At 45.6% G+C, this 23,663-nt stretch overlaps 1 protein-coding gene across 1 annotated transcript in view; it reads left to right on the forward strand.

Moving 5' to 3' along the window:
- LOC134534381 (sodium/hydrogen exchanger 3) overlaps positions 1–23,663 on the forward strand; it is a 178,924-nt gene that overhangs the window by 36,955 nt on the left and 118,306 nt on the right. Inside the window, exons 3-9 of the mRNA XM_063372841.1 lie at positions 2,312–2,508; positions 4,995–5,251; positions 9,703–9,920; positions 11,074–11,276; positions 16,827–16,916; positions 18,176–18,246; positions 19,533–19,757. Coding sequence (XP_063228911.1) covers positions 2,312–2,508; positions 4,995–5,251; positions 9,703–9,920; positions 11,074–11,276; positions 16,827–16,916; positions 18,176–18,246; positions 19,533–19,757 — 1,261 coding nt within the window. The remainder of the gene's footprint in view (positions 1–2,311; positions 2,509–4,994; positions 5,252–9,702; positions 9,921–11,073; positions 11,277–16,826; positions 16,917–18,175; positions 18,247–19,532; positions 19,758–23,663) is intronic.

A 23,663-nucleotide genomic window follows, 5' to 3' on the forward strand; every position in this document is an offset into this window, starting at 1 on the left:
TCCATTCTGCATGCTGCATGCCCAACCGCCTGTTCTTCGACCACCTGGGCTCCATCCTGCTGTTCGCCGTGCTGGGCACCATCTTTAACACGCTCGCTATAGGTGCGCTCCTGTCCATTCTGCATGCTGCATGCCCAACCGCCTGTTCTTCGACCACCTGGGCTCCATCCTGCTGTTCGCCCTGCTGGGCACCATCTTCAACACGCTCGCTATAGGTGCGCTTCTGTCCATGCTGCATGCTGCATGCCCAACCGCCTGTTCTACGACCACCTGGGCTCCATCCTGCTGTTCGCCGTGCTGGGCACCATCTTCAACACGCTCGCTATAGGTGCGCTTCTGTCCATTCTGCATGCTGCATGCCCAACCGCCTGTTCTTCGACCACCTGGGCTCCATCCTGCTGTTCGCCGTGCTGGGCACCATCTTCAATACGCTCGCTATAGGTGCGCTCCTGTCCATTCTGCATGCTGCATGCCCAACCGCCTGTTCTTCGACCACCTGGGCTCCATCCTGCTGTTCGCCGTGCTGGGCACCATCTTCAACACGCTCGCTATAGGTGCGCTCCTGTCCATTCTGCATGCTGCATGCCCAACCGCCTGTTCTTCGACCACCTGGGCTCTTTCCTGCTGTTTTCCGTGCTGGGCACCATCTTTAACACGCTCGCTATAGGTGCGCTCCTGTCTATTCTGCATGCTGCATGCCCAACCGCCTGTTCTTCGACCACCTGGGCTCCATCCTGCTGTTCGCCGTGCTGGGCACCATCTTCAACACGCTTGCTATAGGTGCGCTCCTGTCCATTCTGCATGCTGCATGCCCAACCGCCTGTTCTACGACCACCTGGGCTCCATCCTGCTGTTCGCCGTGCTGGGCACCATCTTTAACACGCTCGTGATATGTGTGCTCTGTTCCACACTGAATGTTCCATGATCCATGCCTGGACTTGCCTGCTCCACACAGCATTGCCATGTCATCAACCATCGCTATAAAAAAATAAACAACATTTAATGGCCATGGTTGATTTTGAGGTCATTTGGTTATTTTGTAAACCATCAGATGCATCTCTTGCATATGTGCATACATAAGCAATCTAAATAAACTTTAAATAAGAATTTATTTGAGTTTTAATGTTATATAAACCATAATATCTGCAATCATTCACTTCGCAGCATCAGAAAGCTAAGAAATTTGAATACAGCAATGTTTGTGTCCTAAGCCATCAATATATTATTGTATTCGCCATTATTGGCTATGTTTTCTTAATTACAACATTTTTTCTCATACTGATGACAAAAGTTTTTGTAGAATCATGGTAACGAAATCATTATTTAAAGTCAACACTCTGTAGTGCTCACAAATGGTTTCCCAGTATGAGCAAGGATGTCCAGTGTTAGTTGGATGTGCTTCACCATAACATAGTGATATGTTTGTTACATTATAGGGCTAGCTTCCACTGTTGCCTACATATGCTATTTGTTCATGGTGACTATGAAATTCTGCTTGGTTTTCTTTTACTAGAACATATTATCTTCCTATTGTGAATAAAAACAAGTTTAATTAAGTGGGGTGTTTTACCTCATGAACCTATCATGAAGACCTGTGGGAATGTTATGCACATTTCGTATGTGATTTTAATCGCTACAGTTCTCGTGCAAACCACAGAAAACAAGGCCCGTTGGTTTAGTGAACAAAGTAAACATTAACAAACAATCTAACAACACAAATGTAACTTCCTCCCAAATTTATAATTTTTTAAAAATCCTAAGTGTTAGTTTTAAATCTTTTTATTTATTTTTTATTTTTATTAAATTACAAAGCTTTCCAATAATGGCAAGTGAACTTTAAAAACAAATTATAAGCTACCTTTTCTCTTAAAAAATCCCATACAATAAATAATATATTTACAGTTATGTGCCTACTACTCACTCTACACAGTGAGTAACTACAGTCCTCACACCCTGCCAGAAGTAGCGTCTATTACTAGCGGCATCCACTTGAATAAAAATCACACCAAAACTCTAAGGCTGCTTCAATACCTTCAAGTACTCTTACACCAAAAGGGATGTGAGTAAAAATTATTATCGTTGATTACAAAAGTTATCAGAACATGATATGTTTGTGGAGTAGTAGTCGGCAGCAGTAAAATTCTAGAATAAAAACAATGCATATTTGAAACCACAGAAACGGTAAAAATAAATCCCACACACCTACAGCTCTAAAACATACAATTAAAATTAGCAATGTTACATGCTGTAAGAGCCCATGTGCCAGCAGAGCGCCCCATGCAGGAGTGAGTGACAGGCGAGTGTGCTGCAGGTGTGTCCTTGTGGGCCGCGGGCCAGAGCGGGCTGTTCGGCTGCGACACTCCGCTTCTGGACATGTTCCTGTTCTCGGCGCTCATCTCGGCCGTGGACCCGGTGGCTGTGCTCGCAGTCTTCGAGGAGATCCACGTCAACGAGATCCTCTACATCATCGTGTTCGGCGAGTCGCTGCTCAACGACGCCGTCACCGTGGTAGGTCTTCCTTCCCCTGTCCTTGTTACTGCCACAGAGCCTTTCACTGAGTGAACAGCTTCAAGCACCAGTCGCGTACGGCTTTGCTCCTGGTCACCGTTTGGTTTTTATAGGCATTATGATGACAAATCATTGTGTACAATTAAAAAAATATATATATTCCTTTTCGGTACAGTCTGCAGGCGTAGGTAGTTTCGAAGAACCTATTTATTCTGGAAATATTTTGGAAACTTCTACAAACTACTGAACATTTTAAGAATCTAATATACATAACATATTAATGTTCTTCAATATTACAAAATGATCAATTAAACACTTGCTCATTTTCCATGCAGTGAAAATATTACGTAAATTTTTAGCTCAATGTATCCAGCATTGAATATATTAGAATGCAGCATAGAATAGTTTAGAAAAAATTTCATACGTTATGGTAATTAAGGTAATTGTTTAATTTTTTGACCTTCTCGCACTATTTTTCATCCCTTGCACTAATAACGTGGTCGTATAAAAATTTGCTTTGCACCGAGATTTAAGAAAATATTAAGGTGTTTTAAAATAAATTCAAACGAATTTGATACTAAGGAAGTTTTGATTGTTTTTTTTTTTTAAATTTCAACATATGTTTTTACTGTAATAATTCGTTCCATCAAAAATTGTTTCAGCCAAAGTTTTAGATGAAGTTTAGGATTCATTAAATAAATAACGGATATGATAGTATATGTATTTTTAAAAGTAATGATTATTTTTTATTTGCAGTAATGGTGGGGTAAAAAAAAATATTTTAACAGTAGTTTTAGTCAATATTTAGATAGTTAAACAAAAATAATAATGGATTCGATAGTGTACCTGGAAAAGGAAGTTTTATTTTCTCATTCCAACCCTTTTTTTCAACCTCTTGTAATCATGGTTTGTATTATCATAAATGGTTTTAGACAAACGTTTTAGTTCAAGTTATAAGATTTACAAACAGTTTGAAGGGATATGATAGTGTACCTACTAACGGAGTTATACATTTTGTTTGACTTTCAACCCTTGTTTTTTCCACCCCTTTCAGTTGTGGTTTGTCGTATGGAAAAGTATTTCAGCAGAATGTTTTAGATAATATTTATACAGTGTACACACAATTCTAAAGGATTTAATATTGTGCATATTAAGGGAGTTATGAATTTGTTTATCTTTCAACCCCTGTTATTTTCCACCCCTTGCAGTAAGTTTTATAAATAATAATTTCGGATGAAAGTTGTAGATAATATTTTTAAGTTTTAAAATAAAAAGGAATTAACTTAATAGTGTAAAAGGTACGGATTTTATAAAATAAATTTTAATTGTCATCCCCCTTTTTTAAAGCGTCTTTAAGCAATGGTTTTTCTTATCAAAAATTGTTTTCAGACAAAAGTTCTAGATAAACATTACAAGATTTACAAAAATTTTGAGTGGATTTGATAGTGTATTTATTAAGGGAGTTATAATTTTTTTAATATTCTACCTCTAATTTTTTCAATCTCTTGCAGCAATGTTTCGTCTAATTGAAAATTGTTTAAGACAAAAGTTTTAGATAAAAATTATAATATTAATACATAATTCGTACGAATTCGATTTTGTGCCTACGAAGGGAGTTACGATTTTGTTTGTCCTCCAACCCTTGTTTTTTAACATCTAGTAACCAGGGTGTATCCAGCTCAAAACAGAACATGGGTATTTTCTTTTTCTTTTCTGAATTCAACTTCTTTCGTGGAGTAGGAGGGTCCATATTTAAATACAGTTATACACAAATACAAATAGGAAACACGTCTATTTAATATTTTGTGGGGATAAGTTACAAATTTCTTAACTGCAGCTCCTTGATCCTTGTTGCTTGAAGGTGAAAGCCTAGTAAAGCTGACCCATTTAGCCTGTTTTCACCAATAGTGCTTCATAGTCATGTTTCAATACACAACAGCAACAGGAAGAACAACTTTTTTCATATTTGAAAAAGAGGGGTACCTTATTTTATCGTTCTGTATATACCCTTATACAGTTACATAATAAAATGTACATTATATTCATCACAAAGAGAAATTGTTTAATTTTAATGTCTTTTCAACAGACCTAAGAAGAAAACAATCACACGAGGGTAAATTATTAATGTTACAAATTGATTGATACATCTCAAAGTAGCAGAAGGTACTTCACACGAATGTTAATAGATGGCAGCTTTATCCAGTTTAATCAAATAATTTTTTTATAGAATGGTAATAGTGCTCGATTATTGTACAGTAGAAAAGTAGTACGCCCTAGCATGGATAAGACAGTAACCCAAAATATTTGAATGTAGCAGCTGATATTGGGGCACTGATAAAAATATGAGATATGTTCATAAATATTGGTAGAGATTAGGTTAAGGAAATAATATTTTTGAAGTGATTATACGTGTAACTTCTGGATGGTGCGGAGATGTCACAGAGGTGAAGGCAGGCCCGGGATGTGAGCTGGTGTCGACGCGGCAGGTGCTGTACCACATGTTCGAGGCGTACTCGGAGATGGGGCCGGCCAACATCCTGTACTCGGACCTGCTGAGCGGCCTCGCCTCCTTCTTCGTGGTGGCTCTGGGCGGGACCATCATCGGCGTCCTCTGGGGCTTCCTCACGGCCCTGGTCACCCGCTTCACGCTCGAAGTGCGCGTCATCGAGCCCATCTTCATCTTCGTCATGGCCTACCTCGCCTACCTCAACGCCGAGATCTTCCACATGTCCGGCATTCTCGCGTGAGTTACCATCTCCGTGCCTCTGTCTGCACCTGCCACTCACATCTCTCAGCGCCGAGATCTCCCACGTGTCCGGCATTCTCGCGTGAGTTACCATCTCCGTGCCTCTGTCTGCACCTGCCACTCACATCTGTCAGCGCCGAGATCTCCCACATGTCCGGCATTCTCGCGTGAGTTACCATCTCCGTGCCTCTGTCTGCACCTGCCACTCACATCTGTCAGCGCCGAGATCTCCCACATGTCCGGCATTCTCGCGTGAGTTACCATCTCCGTGTCTCTGTCTGCACCTGCCACTCACATCTGTCAGCGCCGAGATCTCCCACATGTCCGGCATTCTCGCGTGAGTTACCATCTCCGTGCCTCTGTCTGCACCTGCCACTCACATCTCTCAGCGCCGAGATCTCCCACATGTCCGGCATTCTCGCGTGAGTTATCATCACCGTGTCTCTGTCTGCACCTGCCACTCACATCTCTCAGCGCCGAAATCTCCCACATGTCCGGCATTCTAGCGTGAGTTACCATCTGTGTCTCTGTCTGCACCTGCCACTCACATCTCTCAGCGCCGATATCTCCCACGTGTCCGGCATTCTCGCGTGAGTTACCATCTCCGTGCCTCTGTCTGCACCTGCCACTCACATCTCTCAGCGCCGAGATCTCCCACGTGTCCGGCATTCTCGCGTGAGTTACCATCTCCGTGCCTCTGTCTGCACCTGCCACTCACATCTCTCAGCGCCGAGATCTCCCACGTGTCCGGCATTCTCGCGTGAGTTACCATCTCCGTGCCTCTGTCTGCACCTGCCACTCACATCTCTCAGCGCCGAGATCTCCCACGTGTCCGGCATTCTCGCGTGAGTTACCATCTCCGTGCCTCTGTCTGCACCTGCCACTCACATCTCTCAGCGCCGAGATCTCCCACATGTCCGGCATTCTCGCGTGAGTTATCATCTCCGTGTCTCTGTCTGCACCTGCCACTCACATCTCTCAGCGCCGAGATCTCCCACATGTCCGGCATTCTCGCGTGAGTTATCATCTCCGTGTCTCTGTCTGCACCTGCCACTCACATCTCTCAGCGCCGAAATCTCCCACATGTCCGGCATTCTCGCGTGAGTTACCATCTGTGTCTCTGTCTGCGCCTGCCACTCACATCTCTCAGCGCCGAGATCTCCCACATGTCCGGCATTCTCGCGTGAGTTACCATCTGTGTCTCTGTCTGCACCTGCCACTCACATCTGTCAGCGCCGAGATCTCCCACATGTCCGGCATTCTCGCGTGAGTTACCATCTCCGTGCCTCTGTCTGCACCTGCCACTCACATCTCTCAGCGCCGAGATCTCCCACATGTCCGGCATTCTCGCGTGAGTTACCATCTGTGTCTCTGTCTGCACCTGCCACTCACATCTGTCAGCGCCGAGATCTCCCACATGTCCGGCATTCTCGCGTGAGTTACCATCTCCGTGCCTCTGTCTGCACCTGCCACTCACATCTCTCAGCGCCGAGATCTCCCACATGTCCGGCATTCTCGCGTGAGTTACCATCTCCGTGCCTCTGTCTGCACCTGCCACTCACATCTCTCAGCGCCGAGATCTCCCACATGTCCGGCATTCTCGCGTGAGTTACCATCTCCGTGTCTCTGCACCTGCCACTCACATCTGTCAGCGCCGAGATCTCCCACATGTCCGGCATTCTCACGTGAGTTATCATCTCCGTGCCTCTGTCTGCACCTGCCACTCACATCTGTCAGCGCCGAGATCTTCCACATGTTCGGCATTCTCGCGTGAGTTACCATCTCCGTGTCTCTGTCTGCACCTGCCACTCACATCTCTCAGTGCCGAGATCTCCCACATGTCCGGCATTCTCGCGTGAGTTATCATCTCCGTGTCTCTGTCTGCACCTGCCACTCACATCTCTCAGCGCCGAGATCTCCCACATGTCCGGCATTCTCGCGTGAGTTATCATCTCCGTGTCTCTGTCTGCACCTGCCACTCACATCTCTCAGCGCCGAAATCTCCCACATGTCCGGCATTCTCGCGTGAGTTACCATATGTGTCTCTGTCTGCACTGCCACTCACATCTCTCAGCGCCGAGATCTCCCACATGTCCGGCATTCTCGCGTGAGTTACCATCTGTGTCTCTGTCTGCACCTGCCACTCACATCTGTCAGCGCCGAGATCTCCCACATGTCCGGCATTCTCGCGTGAGTTACCATCTCCGTGCCTCTGTCTGCACCTGCCACTCACATCTCTCAGCGCCGAGATCTCCCACATGTCCGGCATTCTCGCGTGAGTTACCATCTGTGTCTCTGTCTGCACCTGCCACTCACATCTGTCAGCGCCGAGATCTCCCACATGTCCGGCATTCTCGCGTGAGTTACCATCTCCGTGCCTCTGTCTGCACCTGCCACTCACATCTCTCAGCGCCGAGATCTCCCACATGTCCGGCATTCTCGCGTGAGTTACCATCTCCGTGCCTCTGTCTGCACCTGCCACTCACATCTCTCAGCGCCGAGATCTCCCACATGTCCGGAATTCTCGCGTGAGTTACCATCTCCGTGTCTCTGCACCTGCCACTCACATCTGTCAGCGCCGAGATCTCCCACATGTCCGGCATTCTCGCGTGAGTTATCATCTCCGTGCCTCTGTCTGCACCTGCCACTCACATCTGTCAGCGCCGAGATCTTCCACATGTTCGGCATTCTCGCGTGAGTTACCATCTCCGTGTCTCTGTCTGCACCTGCCACTCACATCTCTCAGCGCCGAGATCTCCCACATGTCCGGCATTCTCGCGTGAGTTACCATCTGTGTCTCTGTCTGCACCTGCCACTCACATCTGTCAGCGCCGAGATCTCCCACATGTCCGGCATTCTCGCGTGAGTTACCATCTCCGTGCCTCTGTCTGCACCTGCCACTCACATCTCTCAGCGCCGAGATCTCCCACATGTCCGGCATTCTCGCGTGAGTTACCATCTCCGTGCCTCTGTCTGCACCTGCCACTCACATCTCTCAGCGCCGAGATCTCCCACATGTCCGGCATTCTCGCGTGAGTTACCATCTCCGTGTCTCTGCACCTGCCACTCACATCTGTCAGCGCCGAGATCTCCCACATGTCCGGCATTCTCGCGTGAGTTACCATCTGTGTCTCTGTCTGCACCTGCCACTCACATCTGTCAGCGCCGAGATCTTCCACATGTCCGGCATTCTCGCGTGAGTTACCATCTCCGTGTGTCTGTCTGCACCTGCCACTCACATCTGTCAGCGCCGAGATCTCCCACATGTCCGGCATTCTCGCGTGAGTTGCCATCTCCGTGTCTCTGCACCTGCCACTCACATCTCTCAGCGCCGAGATCTCCCACATGTCCGGCATTCTCGCGTGAGTTGCCATCTCCGTGTCTCTGCACCTGCCACTCACATCTCTCAGCGCCGAGATCTCCCACATGTCCGGCATTCTCGCGTGAGTTACCATCTCCGTGTCTCTGCACCTGCCACTCACGTCTCTCAGCGCCGAGATCTCCCACATGTCCGGCATTCTCGCGTGAGTTACCATCTCCGTGTCTCTGTCTGCACCTGACACTCACATTTCTCAGCGCCGAGATCTCCCACATGTCCGGCATTCTCGCGTGAGTTACCATCTCCGTGTCTCTGCACCTGCCACTCACGTCTCCCAGCGCCGTCCTGCATCGTCGCTTGTGTCTCATTCTCTACATTTCCACAACCATGCAATCCGGTGCTACGCTGAGATATCGGGATTAATATTTTTTTAATTCTGGTTCATCCATCATTATATATATATATGGTTTACCGAACTCACTTAAGATGAATGCTGGAATTTATTCTTATAACAGCCCATCGTTGATTTCTTTCCTTTATTTTCTGACTTGTTAAGTTTGAATGGAATTAATTAAATTGGTTTAAACAAGAAGCAAAACCAAATAACTATCTATTTGCTACACTTTCTTTATTTCCTACACCTTTTATAATATTACTTTATAGTCACTAAGGAATCTCATCCATATATTTCAACCTAATTATTTTTAAGTCTTATATTTGTTTAAAATACTTAATTTTGTTTCAAACACACAATCATTAAGATTATAGCATGTCTAACTCTTAGTTAGTAGTACAAATGAGGTTTAGTACAGTTCTCTGGATAACTACGAGGACTATGTTTTAGGACTAAGCAAATTCGGAAAATAAGAGCATAAAGAAGTAGTTAGGAGATGATATTGATGCCAGAACTTGCTTAAAATTAAATAACTCAAGATGACGAAGAAAGTCTATGAGAAATTGACAGAAAATGAGTTCAACTATCTTCATTCCTACCCGGCATTTGAAACATCGATCAATGTCTTCCTGTGACCTAATATTGAAATGTATGATTTTTGTTGTGTCTTCTCTGCTTGCACAACACAAAGTGCTCTGGCCGCGCGGATTACGGACTGCGTGTCGTGTGTTCCAGGATCACGTTCTGCGGCATCACCATGAAGAACTACGTGGAGGCCAACATCTCGCACAAGTCGCACACCACCATCAAGTACGCCATGAAGATGCTGAGCTCGTCGTCGGAGACCATCATCTTCATGCTGCTGGGTGTGTCCACGGTGAACGACAGCCACGACTGGAACACGTGGTTCGTCTTCCTCACCATCCTCTTCTGCTCCGTGTACCGCGCCGTGGGTACGTACCTGCGCCGTGGCCACGTGGTCTGAGGAGGGAGGTCCACTACCACTGCTTGATGTACCAAACAAGGCTCATGAGTGGGTCTATAGGACGTCCCCTGCTTTCCAGCCGCCCAAGTATGCGGGTGTGACAGGGCACATGAGATCCAAGTGGTTAGGGCTAACACTTGCGTCACTGCTTGCTGGCATTTGCGATAGAACTTCTGTTTGTTGACATATATAAATATGTTTTAATGTTTATTATTTTATATTTAATAAAAATAGAGGTTAGTTTGACCAAGTAACAATGTGTGTGGCTTTACCTATGCTGCCACAAAGATATATTTCTATACATTAAAAATTATTTTCATGTCTAACTCAAAATTATTTTTAACAGCAACAAACACGAGTTTGTTGTGACAGTGAGAAATTTTTCTTGTGGTTTCTCTAAGGCATACAGAGAAAACCAGTAATGGAATATTCTACAAAAACGTTTTAAATTAATATTCCCCATTGCAAGAATATTGAAAGAAAGAAACAAGCAATATCAAATATTATACTACGATGACACAATAGATGAAATATAAATGCCAGTAGACATGACATGTTATTGAAGCAGGCTGCGGTCGCAACAACGAGAGGCAGTGTGCGACCCGCTTCGAGCCACGGGGCCGAGCTAGGCGTGGTCTGCTGCCATCGATCCAGCGGGAGCCAGGGGAGGGGACAGGCCGCAGCAAAGTTTTGATCACAACACTGCACTGCTTGTTGGATTGTGGCGGAGATGTGCAGATGATATGGTGCTTAGGTTGGGATACATCAAATAAAAAATGTCCGTGAATTACTGACAACAAAAGGATAAGTCAAGTTTTACAGTATTGTCAGTAGATCACACATGAAAAACTTCACCAATCTCAACACAGTAAAATACATTAGCACTAAAACGATAAGTTACAAATAACATTTCACCGAATTGTTGTGTTAACACACTGGACTGAAATTGAGTGCATGCTATTTTATCAATCTTAACCGCACTATAACAATGGTTAAACATTTAGGGTACAAGAATGGAAAGCGAATTGCAGTACAGTGTAAAGCAGTTGAAGCGGCAACATTGGCAGCCAATAAAGCCGCAGTAACTACACAAGTGACATTTCAATTATTCTCATGCGTAGGCGTGATCCTGCTGACGGCCATTGTGAATCGCTTCCGCCTTTACAAGCTGAACAAGGTGGAGAAGTTCGTGATGTCATACGGAGGGCTGCGCGGTGCCGTCGCCTTCGCACTGGTGCTGCTTATTAACCCAAGCCACGTGAAGCTGCAACCCATGTTCGTCACCACCACCATCGCCGTCATCTACTTCACCGTGTTCTTCCAGGTATGTGCCATTCATTCTCTCCTCTTCATCGTGTGTAGTCGCTCAGTGCTCTCATTAACCTATGTCACATGAAGCTGTATACTATGTTCGTCACCACCACCATCGCCGTCATCTACTTCACCGTGTTCTTCCAGGTACGTGCCATTCATTCTCTCCTCTTCATCGTGTGTAGTCGCTCAGTGCTCTCATTAACCTATGTCACATGAAGCTGTATACTATGTTCTTCACCACCACTATTGCCAACATCTACTTCACAATTTTCTTCGATGTACATGATTCTCCTTCACTCCCCTTCTTCCAGCGTAGTCTTGCAGTTCTGCTCATAACTCACACAACATAGAGCAGCCCATTATCGTTACAACCACCCTCGCTGTCATCTACTTTGCCTGGTACTTACAAATAGATGCCTCTCCCTCCCTTCTCATCACACTATATTCCTCCAGTGTTTCACAGCATCCCATGCTATGTGAAGCAGAATAACATTTTCGTCACCATATCTACAGCTATTGCTTCTGCGGATTTATTGCATGCCGGTAACCTACGTGGCGATATATGCACCCCAAGAAGGGTGGCGTGGCCCATATGGCGAGAGAAGTGGATACGCCCCTTCAGCGCGGCTTGGAGGCATCGGGGAAAGACTATGTCGAGAGGCGGAGGTTACTCATCCCAGCATCGACACCACCAACACCCTTAGCCCAGTCAGCAACCAACAGTATCTTACTGGCTAAGTTCCTCCAGCAGCACTGAGGATGCCTATCCGAACCTATCACATCACATATCTGTGGCCACTCAGAAAACCCAGAGAGCCCGTGATCCTAACGAGGTTCTATCCAACCTCTACTAGCTATCCAAGCTAGTACCAGAGCAGAGGCTGCTCACAACTCCGCCCGTTTCGGATTGGTTATCCAAGGGCATCGACACCACACGGCCAGGGTGCCTTGAGGAAACCCCGTGCCGCACTTCTGCCGAATTTTTCATGGCACTTGGGGTGTCGCCGACCTGTACGCTCGTACAGGTTAGTGTAAGCTCACAGGGTAACTGTCCCAGTACAGACCACAGAGTCACCTTGAGAAAGGAGATCCGCAGGATAAGCTCCTCAGTTATCCCATTGTCTCCTGCTCCCTTGAGATCAAGCTTTTACGGCCTGTTCGCAGTCTGTTTTCAGGGCAGAAGATCTGCCCTGGACCGGCCTTTGCCATTATGCCTTTGGAACTCCATGTTGCTCCAAGGCCTTTGGGACCCAAGGCCTGATGTCAGTTCAGCATCAGAATACTTCGCCGACAATCACCGATTAACAAAAGACTAGCTTTCTCGCTTGGCTCAAACTAGCGGAATGTACACCACCACAGCCCAGCACATCAACTCGATCGCAGCCCATAATAGTTTCTGCACCAGTTCCAGAACACAACTCCACCACGGCCACTCTACGAACACTTGTTGCCGAGGCTAGTTGACGGTGCCTGACTCCTCACGCAGCTAGCTCCACTCTCTTGGCAGCTCACACTCTGACACCTCAAGCCTGACTTCAGTTCCACACACTGCAGAGAACATCACTGCGAAGGCAGTACTGAAAACCTACTGCCAACAACCATCCTCTCTCCCAAATAGTTCTCGTAATAACTTAGACCCGAAGTAAATAAAATAGGGTAACATTGTTACCAAGCCCAATAACTGGGTGGGCGTCCCAAAACCTCTAAGTAATAGAGTACATGCTATGTACCAGCACAAGATTATTTGTCAAAAAACAAAGGCTATAGTATATCACACAAATTATAAAATAAAATTCTTGCTTCACAAATTTTTTTATCGTTTCTGACTGTTTCCATTTGCTGGTGTACCAGGTTATGTCGAAAGCGACACTGTAACAAATATTGCAGCATTAATGTACTGTTATGCTATAACAATATAATGAAAAATTATATCCCTACACTTCACTTTATTGCTGTGCACCAGAATCATTGGCAAGCTTATTTTCAAAACAATGTACTAACAGCTTAAAATTACTTATATACTCGACCATCTGAGATGGCTGACTTCCTATGACTTCCTGTGACATCATTTCCTGTCACTGTAGGGTTTTTATACAGTGGAACACATATTTGTCCGTACGGCGAGTGGACTGTATCTCAGGCATTAACTGCAATGCTGGTAGTCTATCTCGCAGGCTTCGAAGATACCAGACAGCATATCGCCGATATGGCGAGCGTCCACTTATGATAAGTTAGGGGATAATACACTTCACCCCATAACAACATATATAAGTAAACAAGCAATTACTGTATAATATAATGATAGAAATTAAATTACCAAATTAAAAAAACTTTTGATTAAAATAAAAATATTTTGGCTATAAATGGATTTACAGAGACGTAACAACTTATCAAATCACTGACAAAAAATATTAAATTAAGAGTTGTTAGCAATGTTTATTTCTACTAGGAAATATTATAACTAGTGGCTGTGCTTAAATTTATATGCATCATACAATTTAACTACAAACTGTGATGGTAAGCACATGCAATTTCAGAGAATAAATGCCCCGACTAAGCACCGAGCAGTGACCACATGCAAACATGCCCTCAAATGCTTGTCTGTTGCAGGGCATCCCAAAAAACAGACCCACTCCCCAGGATCCTGAGCCCTAAGTCGTAACCACATTTCCATATCCTCACATTATTGTCTGTTACAAGAAATTACCAACAAGATTTCCTCAGAATTCTGAACGCTAAGATGTGAACCCTTTCAACATGCCCACCATGCTCTCTCATTGTTGTATGTTGCAGGGCATCACCAACAAGCTAAAAGTAGGAATCCTGGGCCTAAAGTGGTAACCATGGTCACCATGACCTCACATGGTTGCCTGTTAAGACCATCAGCAATAAGCCACTGGTTAAGAGACTGAGCATTAACCATTTGCCTTACAGGTTGTCTGTTGCAGAACATCACCAACAAGACATTCGTCATGATGCCAAGCACTAAGCTGTGACTAGTTTCACAATGACCTCACATGGTTGTCTATTGTAGGAATCGCCAACAGCCACTCGTCAGGATCCTGAGTGCTAAGTAGTTATCTGGTTCACCATACCATCATATGCTTGTCTGTTGCAAGGAATTACCAACAATCCATACATCAGGAATCTGAGAGCTAAGAAATGACCAAGTAAACTATGTACTTACTTATTCTCTGTTGCAGTGGATCACCAACAAACCACACGTCAAGATCTTGTGCTCTAAATGGTGACCGCATCCAATATATCATTACATCGTTGTGATTGCACAGCATTAAAAACAACATTTCTTCAGGATACTGAGTGCTAAGTAGTGACTAAGTTTCCTATGCTTTTAAATTGTTGTCTGTTGCAGGGCATTACAAACAAGCCACTCGTCAGAATCCAGAGCGGTAAGCAGTGACCACGTTCAACATGCCCTCACATGGTTGTGTGTTGCAGGGCAATACAAACAGGCCACAAGTAAGTATCTTAAATGCTAATGGCTAACTATAATCATCATCTCCTAACCCGGTGTTTGTTGCAGGGCACCACAAACAAACTACACTTTTGAATAATGAATTCTAAGACCAGACTTCAACCACCATGCCCTCACATGGCTGTATGTTGCAGAGCTTCACCAACAAGCTACTCATAAAGATATGAATGCGAAGTGGTGAACATATTTATCATGCCTACAAATGGTTGTGTGTTGCAGGGCATCACAAACAAGCCACTCTTCAAGATAATGAGTGATAAGCTGTGTCCAATTTCAGAAAATGCTTATCTGTTGCAGGGAATCACAAAAACATTGTTCTAGAAATACTTATAGCTAAGATGTGACAACATTCAATGTGCTTTAAAATGCTTTTCCATTGCAAGGAAATGAAAACAAGCCACTCTTCAAGATACTGGGTGCTAAGCAGTGACCACAATCAGACGTGGGCTAAAATTCGGGTCTGTGGCAGGGAATCTCAAACCAGTTACTATGCAGGGAACATGTTTTACGTGCGTCCTTATTCTTGACTGTTACAGGCAAGCCACTCATTAGGATACTGAGCGGTAAGCGGCGAGCAAGTTCAGACATGCTCAAAAATGCTTGTTTGTTGAAGGTCATCACAGACAAGCCACTCTTCAGGATACTGTGAATAAGTGGTGACCATGTTCAGATATGCCCTAAAATTCTTGTCAGTTGCAGGGTTACACAAACACTCTTCAAGATACCGATCACTAAGCATTGACCATGCTCAACCATGGCCCTAAATGCTTGTCTGTTACAGGTTATCACAAACAACATTTACTTTTTAGGATACAGAGTGTTAACTGGTGACCACATTGAAATATGCCTTAAAATGTTTGTTTGGTACAGGAAATAACAAAGAAGACACTTTGAGATACTGTGCGCTAAGCGGTTACCAACTACAGACATACCCTAAAATGCTGTCTGTGCAGGTCATCACATGCAAGTTACTATTTAGGTTACTGAGCGCAAAGTGGTTATCATGTTCACCATGCTCTCAGATGGTTGTGGTGTGCAGAACATCGCAAACAAATAACTCTTCAGGATATTGAGCGCTAAGTAGTGACTAAGTTCACCGTATCTTCATATGGTTGTCCGTTGCAGGGAATTACAAAAAAAACCACAAGTTAGGAACCTGAGCAGTAAGTGGTGACTATGTTCACCATGCTCATTGATATTTTTTGAAGAGCTCCAGAATCAAGCCACTCACTAGGATCCTGAGCACTAAGTGATGACCACTTTTATACATGCCTCTAAATCCTTGTCAGTTGCAGGGCATTATACACAAGCACTTGAATTCAATACAGGATGCTTAGTCATGAGTATTCAGACATGCCCTAAAATGCTTATCTGTTGCAGGATATCTCAAACAAGCCAAACATCACAATACTATGCACTAAGTGGTGACCACATTCACCATGACCTCACATGGTTGTCTGTTGAACGGCATCGCCGAAAATCCACTCAACAGGATCCTTGGCAGTAAGCGGTGACCATATTCATCCTACCCTCACATGGTTGACAGCTGCAGGGATTTACAAACAAGCCACTCCTCAGGATAATGACTGCTAAGTGGCGACCATATTTTGACATGCCCTCAAATTCTTGACTGTTGCAGGTCATCACAAACAAGTCACTCTTTAGAACTAAGTGGTAACTATTTCCAGAGATGCCCTAAAATGCTTTTATGTTACAGGGCATCACAAACAAGCCACTCTTCAGTATACTGAGCGCTAAATGGTGATCATGTTCAGACATGCCCTTAATGCTTGACTGTTACTGGTAATTACAAACCAGCCACTCATCAGGTACCACTCATCAGGTACCTGAGTGCTAAGTGGTGATCACATTCAGAATTGCCTTACAATACTTGTCTGTTGCAGGTCACCACAAACAAGCCACTTGTCAGGATCCTGAGTGCTAAATGGTGAACACGTTCACAAGTGCTCTAAAATTCTTGTATGTCACAGGACAGCACAAACCAGCCACTCTTCAGTACACTGAGTGCCGAGTGAAACGCCCTAAGATGCCTGTCTGTCGCAGGGCATCACCATCAAGCCCCTCGTCAGGATCCTGAACGTGAAGCGCGCCGAGCGCAGGAAGCCGTCCATGAACGAGCGCATCCACGAGCGGGTACGTCATCGCCGTGACGTCACACGTCTACCTCCCTCTGGGGTCCCTCTCATCGGGACTGCATCTGCTCTAATTACTTTCATTCTCAATGTTTCTATCGTGTGTTTCATCTTGAGGTGAAGCAAACATAAAACTATGCTGAGCATTGGCCAATAAATGTGCTATAATAATTTAATAATGAACCTGGTGACAGCCAATCTAGGGTTAAGTGATTCTGTACATGAATGAACAATCCAAAATATGATTCCTGATTGTCACATGATATCTTCGATTGTTGTCCCGAAAATATTGGGTTAATTAATGGTTTTCAATTTTTTGTTCATCCTAAGACATTAATGTTATAGTGTTAAAAAGTGCATGCTTGCATTGTTGTTTATATTAGCTGCTCGGGAAACCTGTGTTTTAAAAATAATACTGTTGAAATAAGTTACTAGTTTGTTTTAGAAATGAAAAGTAACGTAGTTACAAGCAAATTCAATAAATAAGTTAATTCGATACCAATTGCTAGAATCATACGTAATTATTAGTTTACAAACGATTTATAGGTGACACAATTCTCCATTTATATGTTTATCGCAAAACCTAATCAATGAAATTAAGTGATACAAAATAGTAACTACAAGATATTAACTATTTCCGGCGATGCAATAAATAACCTAAAAATAATGTCTTACTTGCTTTTTTACGAACACAATATGAAGTATATAAAATCTTGTGTAGTATGTGAACAAACTGTTTCAAATTCTCGTGTTATATGGTGACATCAAAACAGTCTTTTAATATGATCAATATAGTGGAAATACGACCCTAGGAAAATATTTTTATCTATATTATAATGAATATAAAAGAAAATTATAATAATATAGTTTCTTATTTATTTTGTTAGCAAAATACTACAGATGCCGAGAAAAAATAGGCTTGAGTTTGATTGGCCTCGGGTAGATCCAAGAAAGTTGAAGGAGCAGGTTCTAAGAAAACAGTCATAGCATTTTACTGTCTAACAGCAAAGTGCATTTCATGAGTTCCATGTCGCTACCTAGCCGGTACAAAGTTTAAACTACTCGGCTCTAAAACCTTTCTGAGCATATTCCTGCACACTAAATACTTCTTTACGAAGTTGCTCGTGCACTCGTCTAACACCCTGGAGCCAGACTTGTGACATCTGCTGTTGGTTTACTCGCTGAGAGGCACTGGTGTTACGCGAGTGTAAATTAATTCGATTCGAGGTGGCTGATGTTGTTGCTCGTTGTTGCTCACAGATCATGGACCACGTGATGGCAGGAGTGGAGGACATCCTGGGTCACCATGGCAACCATCACCTGCGCGACAAGTATGGAGCTCCTCACCAGCCACACCCGGTTTCCTCTGCTCGTTTCCATCTCTGGGCTCTCACTTTGTAGCAAGTGCTTCCTCCCACTGGGTCCCACGCGGCGTGCTTCATAACCATGGACCAATAACAATCTTTTGAGCTATCTAAATGGTCTAATATAGTTTTACTATACGAAACAGTTCACAGAGATGTTGCTGATAGCACTAAGTTCTCTATCTTTCTCTGACGCCTGTCAGTTAGGCAATCCACTACCTCGTAGCGGCCACACAGTGCCTGTCTAGTAGCTTGGGAGGAATTGAAGGGGCAGAGGGGAACACAGGTAGGGGAAGGAATTTACGGGGCAGAGGGGAACACAGGTAGGGGAAGGAATTGAAGGGGCAGAGGGGAACACAGGTAGGGGAAGGAATTGAAGGGGCAGAGGGGAACACAGGTAGGGGAAGGAATTGAAGGGGCAGAGGGGAACACAGGTAGGTTGGTGAGGCGCTACCGAGGACACGTCTGGCGATCTTCAGTTGTCTGCATTCAGTGCAGATTTTTATTTGTTTATTAACAGTGAAACATGTTCATTACAAAAATACTTTCACCTTATTTTTACAACTTTTAAAACACAAACAAGAAAAATAATTTTAACTTTACAGAATATTGTGGAAAATTGTTATTCAATAAATTATTTCTCCAAAGAGTGTTCTGCATGTGGAGTGTCGCGTGGCCATACACGGTCCCTGCCGGCTGAACACAGAGGCAGCTCGCTAGCCGAGGCACGGAGGTCATGTCTCAAGGGTGGAGCTGATTGGTAGGCTCATGTTTCTGTTTCGCCATACCAGTACGAATTGTTTGGTACACAATAGAGAACATTTACTTTGGTTTAAAATAAATATTATTAAAGGACCTCAGAGCTGTTGGTTTAGGTAAAATAAAACGAATATTTCTTCAGACATACAATGTATTCCTCCGCCCTCATAACAGAAATTTATTAGCCAAATTCTTACTCTAAGATCAATCTTCATACTAAAATTATTCATTGAACTGATGATAACAGTTTTATTTATGTGTATACAATTATTATGGATTCAGAAAATGATTACAATATTCGCAGATGAAAAATTTTACAACAGGATGAAATACATTGAATGATATTCTAAACAATATTTATACTTTTCCAAGAAACATAAAATGACGTAACCGAACATACAAACGCCACCCTGGTCCGAACTGACTGTCGCTTGAGAGGGCGTGGGAACTGACAGCAGCGCCCCTAGCGGTGACCGACTGCGCGTCTGCTGCAGGTTCAAGCGCTTCGACAACCGCTTCATCCGCCCCCTGCTCATCCGCAACCACCAGGGCGCAGAGCCCAAGATCCTCGAGACGTACTCCAAGCTGGCGATGCGCGACGCCATGGAGTACATGCGGCGCAACGCATCCACCATCGGCAACATCTCGGGCACCGAGTCCATGTCAGCCATCTTCCGCAACTACACTGGTGGCGGTCACCTGGGGGCGCTCAACTGCAGGTGTGTGCTGGGGCTCCAGCATCCAGCCTGCTGCCTCTGCCACCCAAACCTCCATACTGCAGTCTCTGGCCCATTCCACCTCAACCTGTAGCTTCCAGCCTCCTGCCTCTACCACCCAAACCTCCATACTGCAGTCTCTTGTCTCTTGTCTCTTCCACCTCAACCTGTAGTCTCCAGCCTCCTGCCTCTACCACCCAAACCTCCATACTGCAGTCTCTTGTCTCTTGTCTCTTCCACCTCAACCTGTAGTCTCCAGCCTCCTGCCTCTACCACCCAAACCTTCATACTTCAGTCTCTTGTCTCTTCCACCTCAACCTGTAGTCTCCAGCCTCCTGCCTCTACCACCCAAACCTCCATACTGCAGTCTCTTGTCTCTTGTCTCTTCCACCTCAACCTGTAGTCTCCAGCCTCCTGCCTCTAACACCCAAACCTTCATACTTCAGTCTCTTGTCTCTTGTCTCTTCCACCTCAACCTGTAGTCTCCAGCCTCCTGCCTCTACGACCCAAACCTTCATACTTCAGTCTCTTGTCTCTTCCACCTCAACCTGTAGTCTCCAGCCTCCTGCCTCTGCCACCCCAACCTCCATACTGCAGTCTCTTGTCTCTTGTCTCTTCCACCTAAACCTGTAGTCTCCAGCCTCCTGCCACTAACACCCAAACTCCATACTGCAGTTTCTTGTCTCTTGTCTCTTCCACCTCAACCTGTAGTCTCCAACCTCCTGCCTCTAACACCCAAACCTTCATACTTCAGTCTCTTGTCTCTTGTCTCTTCCACCTCAACCTGTAGTCTCCAGCCTCCTGCCTCTACCACCCAAACCTTCATACTTCAGTCTCTTGTCTCTTCCACCTCAACCTGTAGTCTCCAGCCTCCTGCCTCTGCCACCCCAACCTCCATACTGCAGTCTCTGGCCCATTCCACCTCAACCTTTAGTCTCCAGCCTCCAACCTCTGCCACCCAAACATCCGTACTTCAGTCTCTTGTCTCTTCCACCTCAACCTGTAGTCTCCAGCCTCCTGCCTCTACCACCCAAACCTTCATACTGCAGTCTCTTGTCTCTTCCACCTCAACCTGTAGTCTCCAGCCTCCTGCCTCTGCCACCCAAACATCCGTACATCAGTCTCTTGTCACTTCCACCTCAACCTGTAGTCTCCAGCCTCCTGCCTCTACCACCCCAACATCCATACTGCAGTCTTTTGTCGCTTCCATCTCAACCTGTAGTCTCCAGCCTCCTGCCTGTACCACCCAAACATCCATACTTCAGTCTCTTGTCTCTTCCACCTCAACCTGTAGTCTCCAGCCTCCTGCCTCTACCACCCAAACCTCTATACTTCAGTCTCTTGTCTCTTCCACCACAACCTGTAGTCTCCAGCCTCCTGCCTGTACCACCCAAACATCCATACTTCAGTCTCTGGCCCATTCCACCTCAACCTGTAGCTTCCAACCTCCTGCCTGTACCACCCAAACCTCCATACTTCAGTCTCGGGCCCATTCCACCTCAACCTGTAGTCTCCAGCCTCCTGCCTGTACCACCCAAACCTCCATACTTCAGTCTCTTGTCTCTTCCACCACAACCTGTAGTCTCCAGCCTCCTGCCTGTACCACCAAAACCTCCATACTTCAGTCTCTGGCCCATTCCACCTCAACCTGTAGCTTCAAGCCTCCTGCCTCTACCACTCAAACATACATACTTCAGTCTCTTGTCTCTTCCTCCTCATCCTGTAGTCTCCAGCCTCCTGCCTCTACCACCCAAACATCCATACTTCAGTCTCTTGTCTCTTCCACCACAACCTGTAGTCTCCAGCCTCCTGCCTCTACCACCCTTACCTCCATACTTCAGTCTCTTGTCTCTTCCACCACAACTTGTAGTCTCCATCCTCCTGCCTGTACCACCAAAACCTCCATACTTCAGTCTCTGGCCCATTCCACCTCAACTTGTAGCTTCAAGCCTCCTGCCTCTACCACTCAAACATACATACTTCAGTCTCTTGTCTCTTCCACATCAACCTGTAGTCTCCAGCCTCCTGCCTCTACCACCCAAACCTTCATACTTCAGTCTCTTGTCTCTTTCACCTCAACCTGTAGTCTCCAGCCTCCTGCCTGTACCACCAAAACCTCCATACTTCAGTCTCTGGCCCATTCCACCTCAACCTGTAGCTTCAAGCCTCCTGCCTCTACCACTCAAACATATATACTTCAGTATCTTGTCTCTTCCACCACAACCTGTAGTCTCCAGCCTCCTGCCTGTACCACCAAAACCTCCATACTTCAGTCTCTGGCCCATTCCACCTCAACCTGTAGCTTCAAGCCTCCTGCCTCTACCACTCAAACATACATACTTCAGTCTCTTATCTCTTCCACCTCAACCTGTAGTCTCCAGCCTCCTTTCTCTACCACCCCAACATCCATACTGCAGTCTTTTGTCTCTTCCACCTCAACCTGTAGTCTCCAGCCTCCTGCCTGTACCACCCAAACATCATACTTCAGTCTCTTGTCTCTTCCACCTCAACCTGTAGTCTCCAGCCTCCTGCCTCTACCACCTAAACATCCATACTTCAGTCTCTTGTCTCTTCCACCACATCCTGTAGTCTCCAGCCTCCTGCCTGTACCACCCAAACATCCATACTTCAGTCTCTGGCCCATTCCACCTCAACCTGTAGCTTCCAACCTCCTGCCTGTACCACCCAAACCTCCATAATTCAGTCTCGGGCCCATTCCACCTCAACCTGTAGTCTCCAGCCTCCTGCCTGTACCACCTAAACCTCCATACTTCAGTCTCTTGTCTCTTCCACCACAACCTGTAGTCTCCAGCCTCCTGCCTGTACCACCAAAACCTCCATACTTCAGGCTCTGGCCCATTCCACCTCAACCTGTAGCTTCAAGCCTCCTGCCTCTACCACTCAAACATACATACTTCAGTCTCTTGTCTCTTCCACCTCAACCTGTAGTCTCCAGCCTCCTGCCTCTACCACCCAAACATCCATACTTCAGTCTCTTGTCTCTTCCACCACAACCTGTAGTCTCCAGCCTCCTGCCTCTACCACCCAAACCTCCATTCTTCAGTCTCTTGTCTCTTCCACCACAACCTGTAGTCTCCAGCCTCCTGCCTGTACCACCAAAACCTCCATACTTCAGTCTCTGGCCCATTCCACCTCAACCTGTAGCTTCAAGCCTCCTGCCTCTACCACTCAAACATACATACTTCAGTCTCTTGTCTCTTCCACCTCAACCTGTAGTCTCCAGCCTCCTGCCTCTACCACCCAAACCTTCATACTTCAGTCTCTTGTCTCTTCCACCTCAACCTGTAGTCTCCAGCCTCCTGCCTGTACCACCAAAACCTCCATACTTCAGTCTCTGGCCCATTCCACCTCAACCTGTAGCTTCAAGCCTCCTGCCTCTACCACTCAAACATACACTTTTTCAGTCTCTTGTCTCTTCCACCTCAACCTGTAGTCTCCAGCCTCCTGCCTCTACCACCCAAACATCCATACTTCAGTCTCTTGTCTCCTCCACCTCAACCTGTAGTCTCCAGCCTCCTGCCTGTACCACCAAAACCTCCATACTTCAGTCTCTGGCCCATTCCACCTCAACCTGTAGCTTCAAGCCTCCTGCCTCTACCACTCAAACATACACTTTTTCAGTCTCTTGTCTCTTCCACCTCAACCTGTAGTCTCCAGCCTCCTGCCTCTACCACCCAAACATCCATACTTCAGTCTCTTGTCTCCTCCACCTAAACCTGTAGTCTCCAGCCTCCTACCTGTACCACCAAAACCTCCATACATCAGTCTCTGGCCCATTCCACCTCAACCTGTAGCTTCAAGCCTCCTGCCTCTACCACTCAAACATACATACTTCAGTCTCTTGTCTCTTCCACCTCAACCTGTAGTCTCCAGCCTCCTGCCTCTACC

Source organism: Bacillus rossius, chromosome 7, assembly GCF_032445375.1.
Source record: "Bacillus rossius redtenbacheri isolate Brsri chromosome 7, Brsri_v3, whole genome shotgun sequence".
Taxonomy (NCBI): Eukaryota; Metazoa; Arthropoda; class Insecta; order Phasmatodea; family Bacillidae; genus Bacillus; species Bacillus rossius.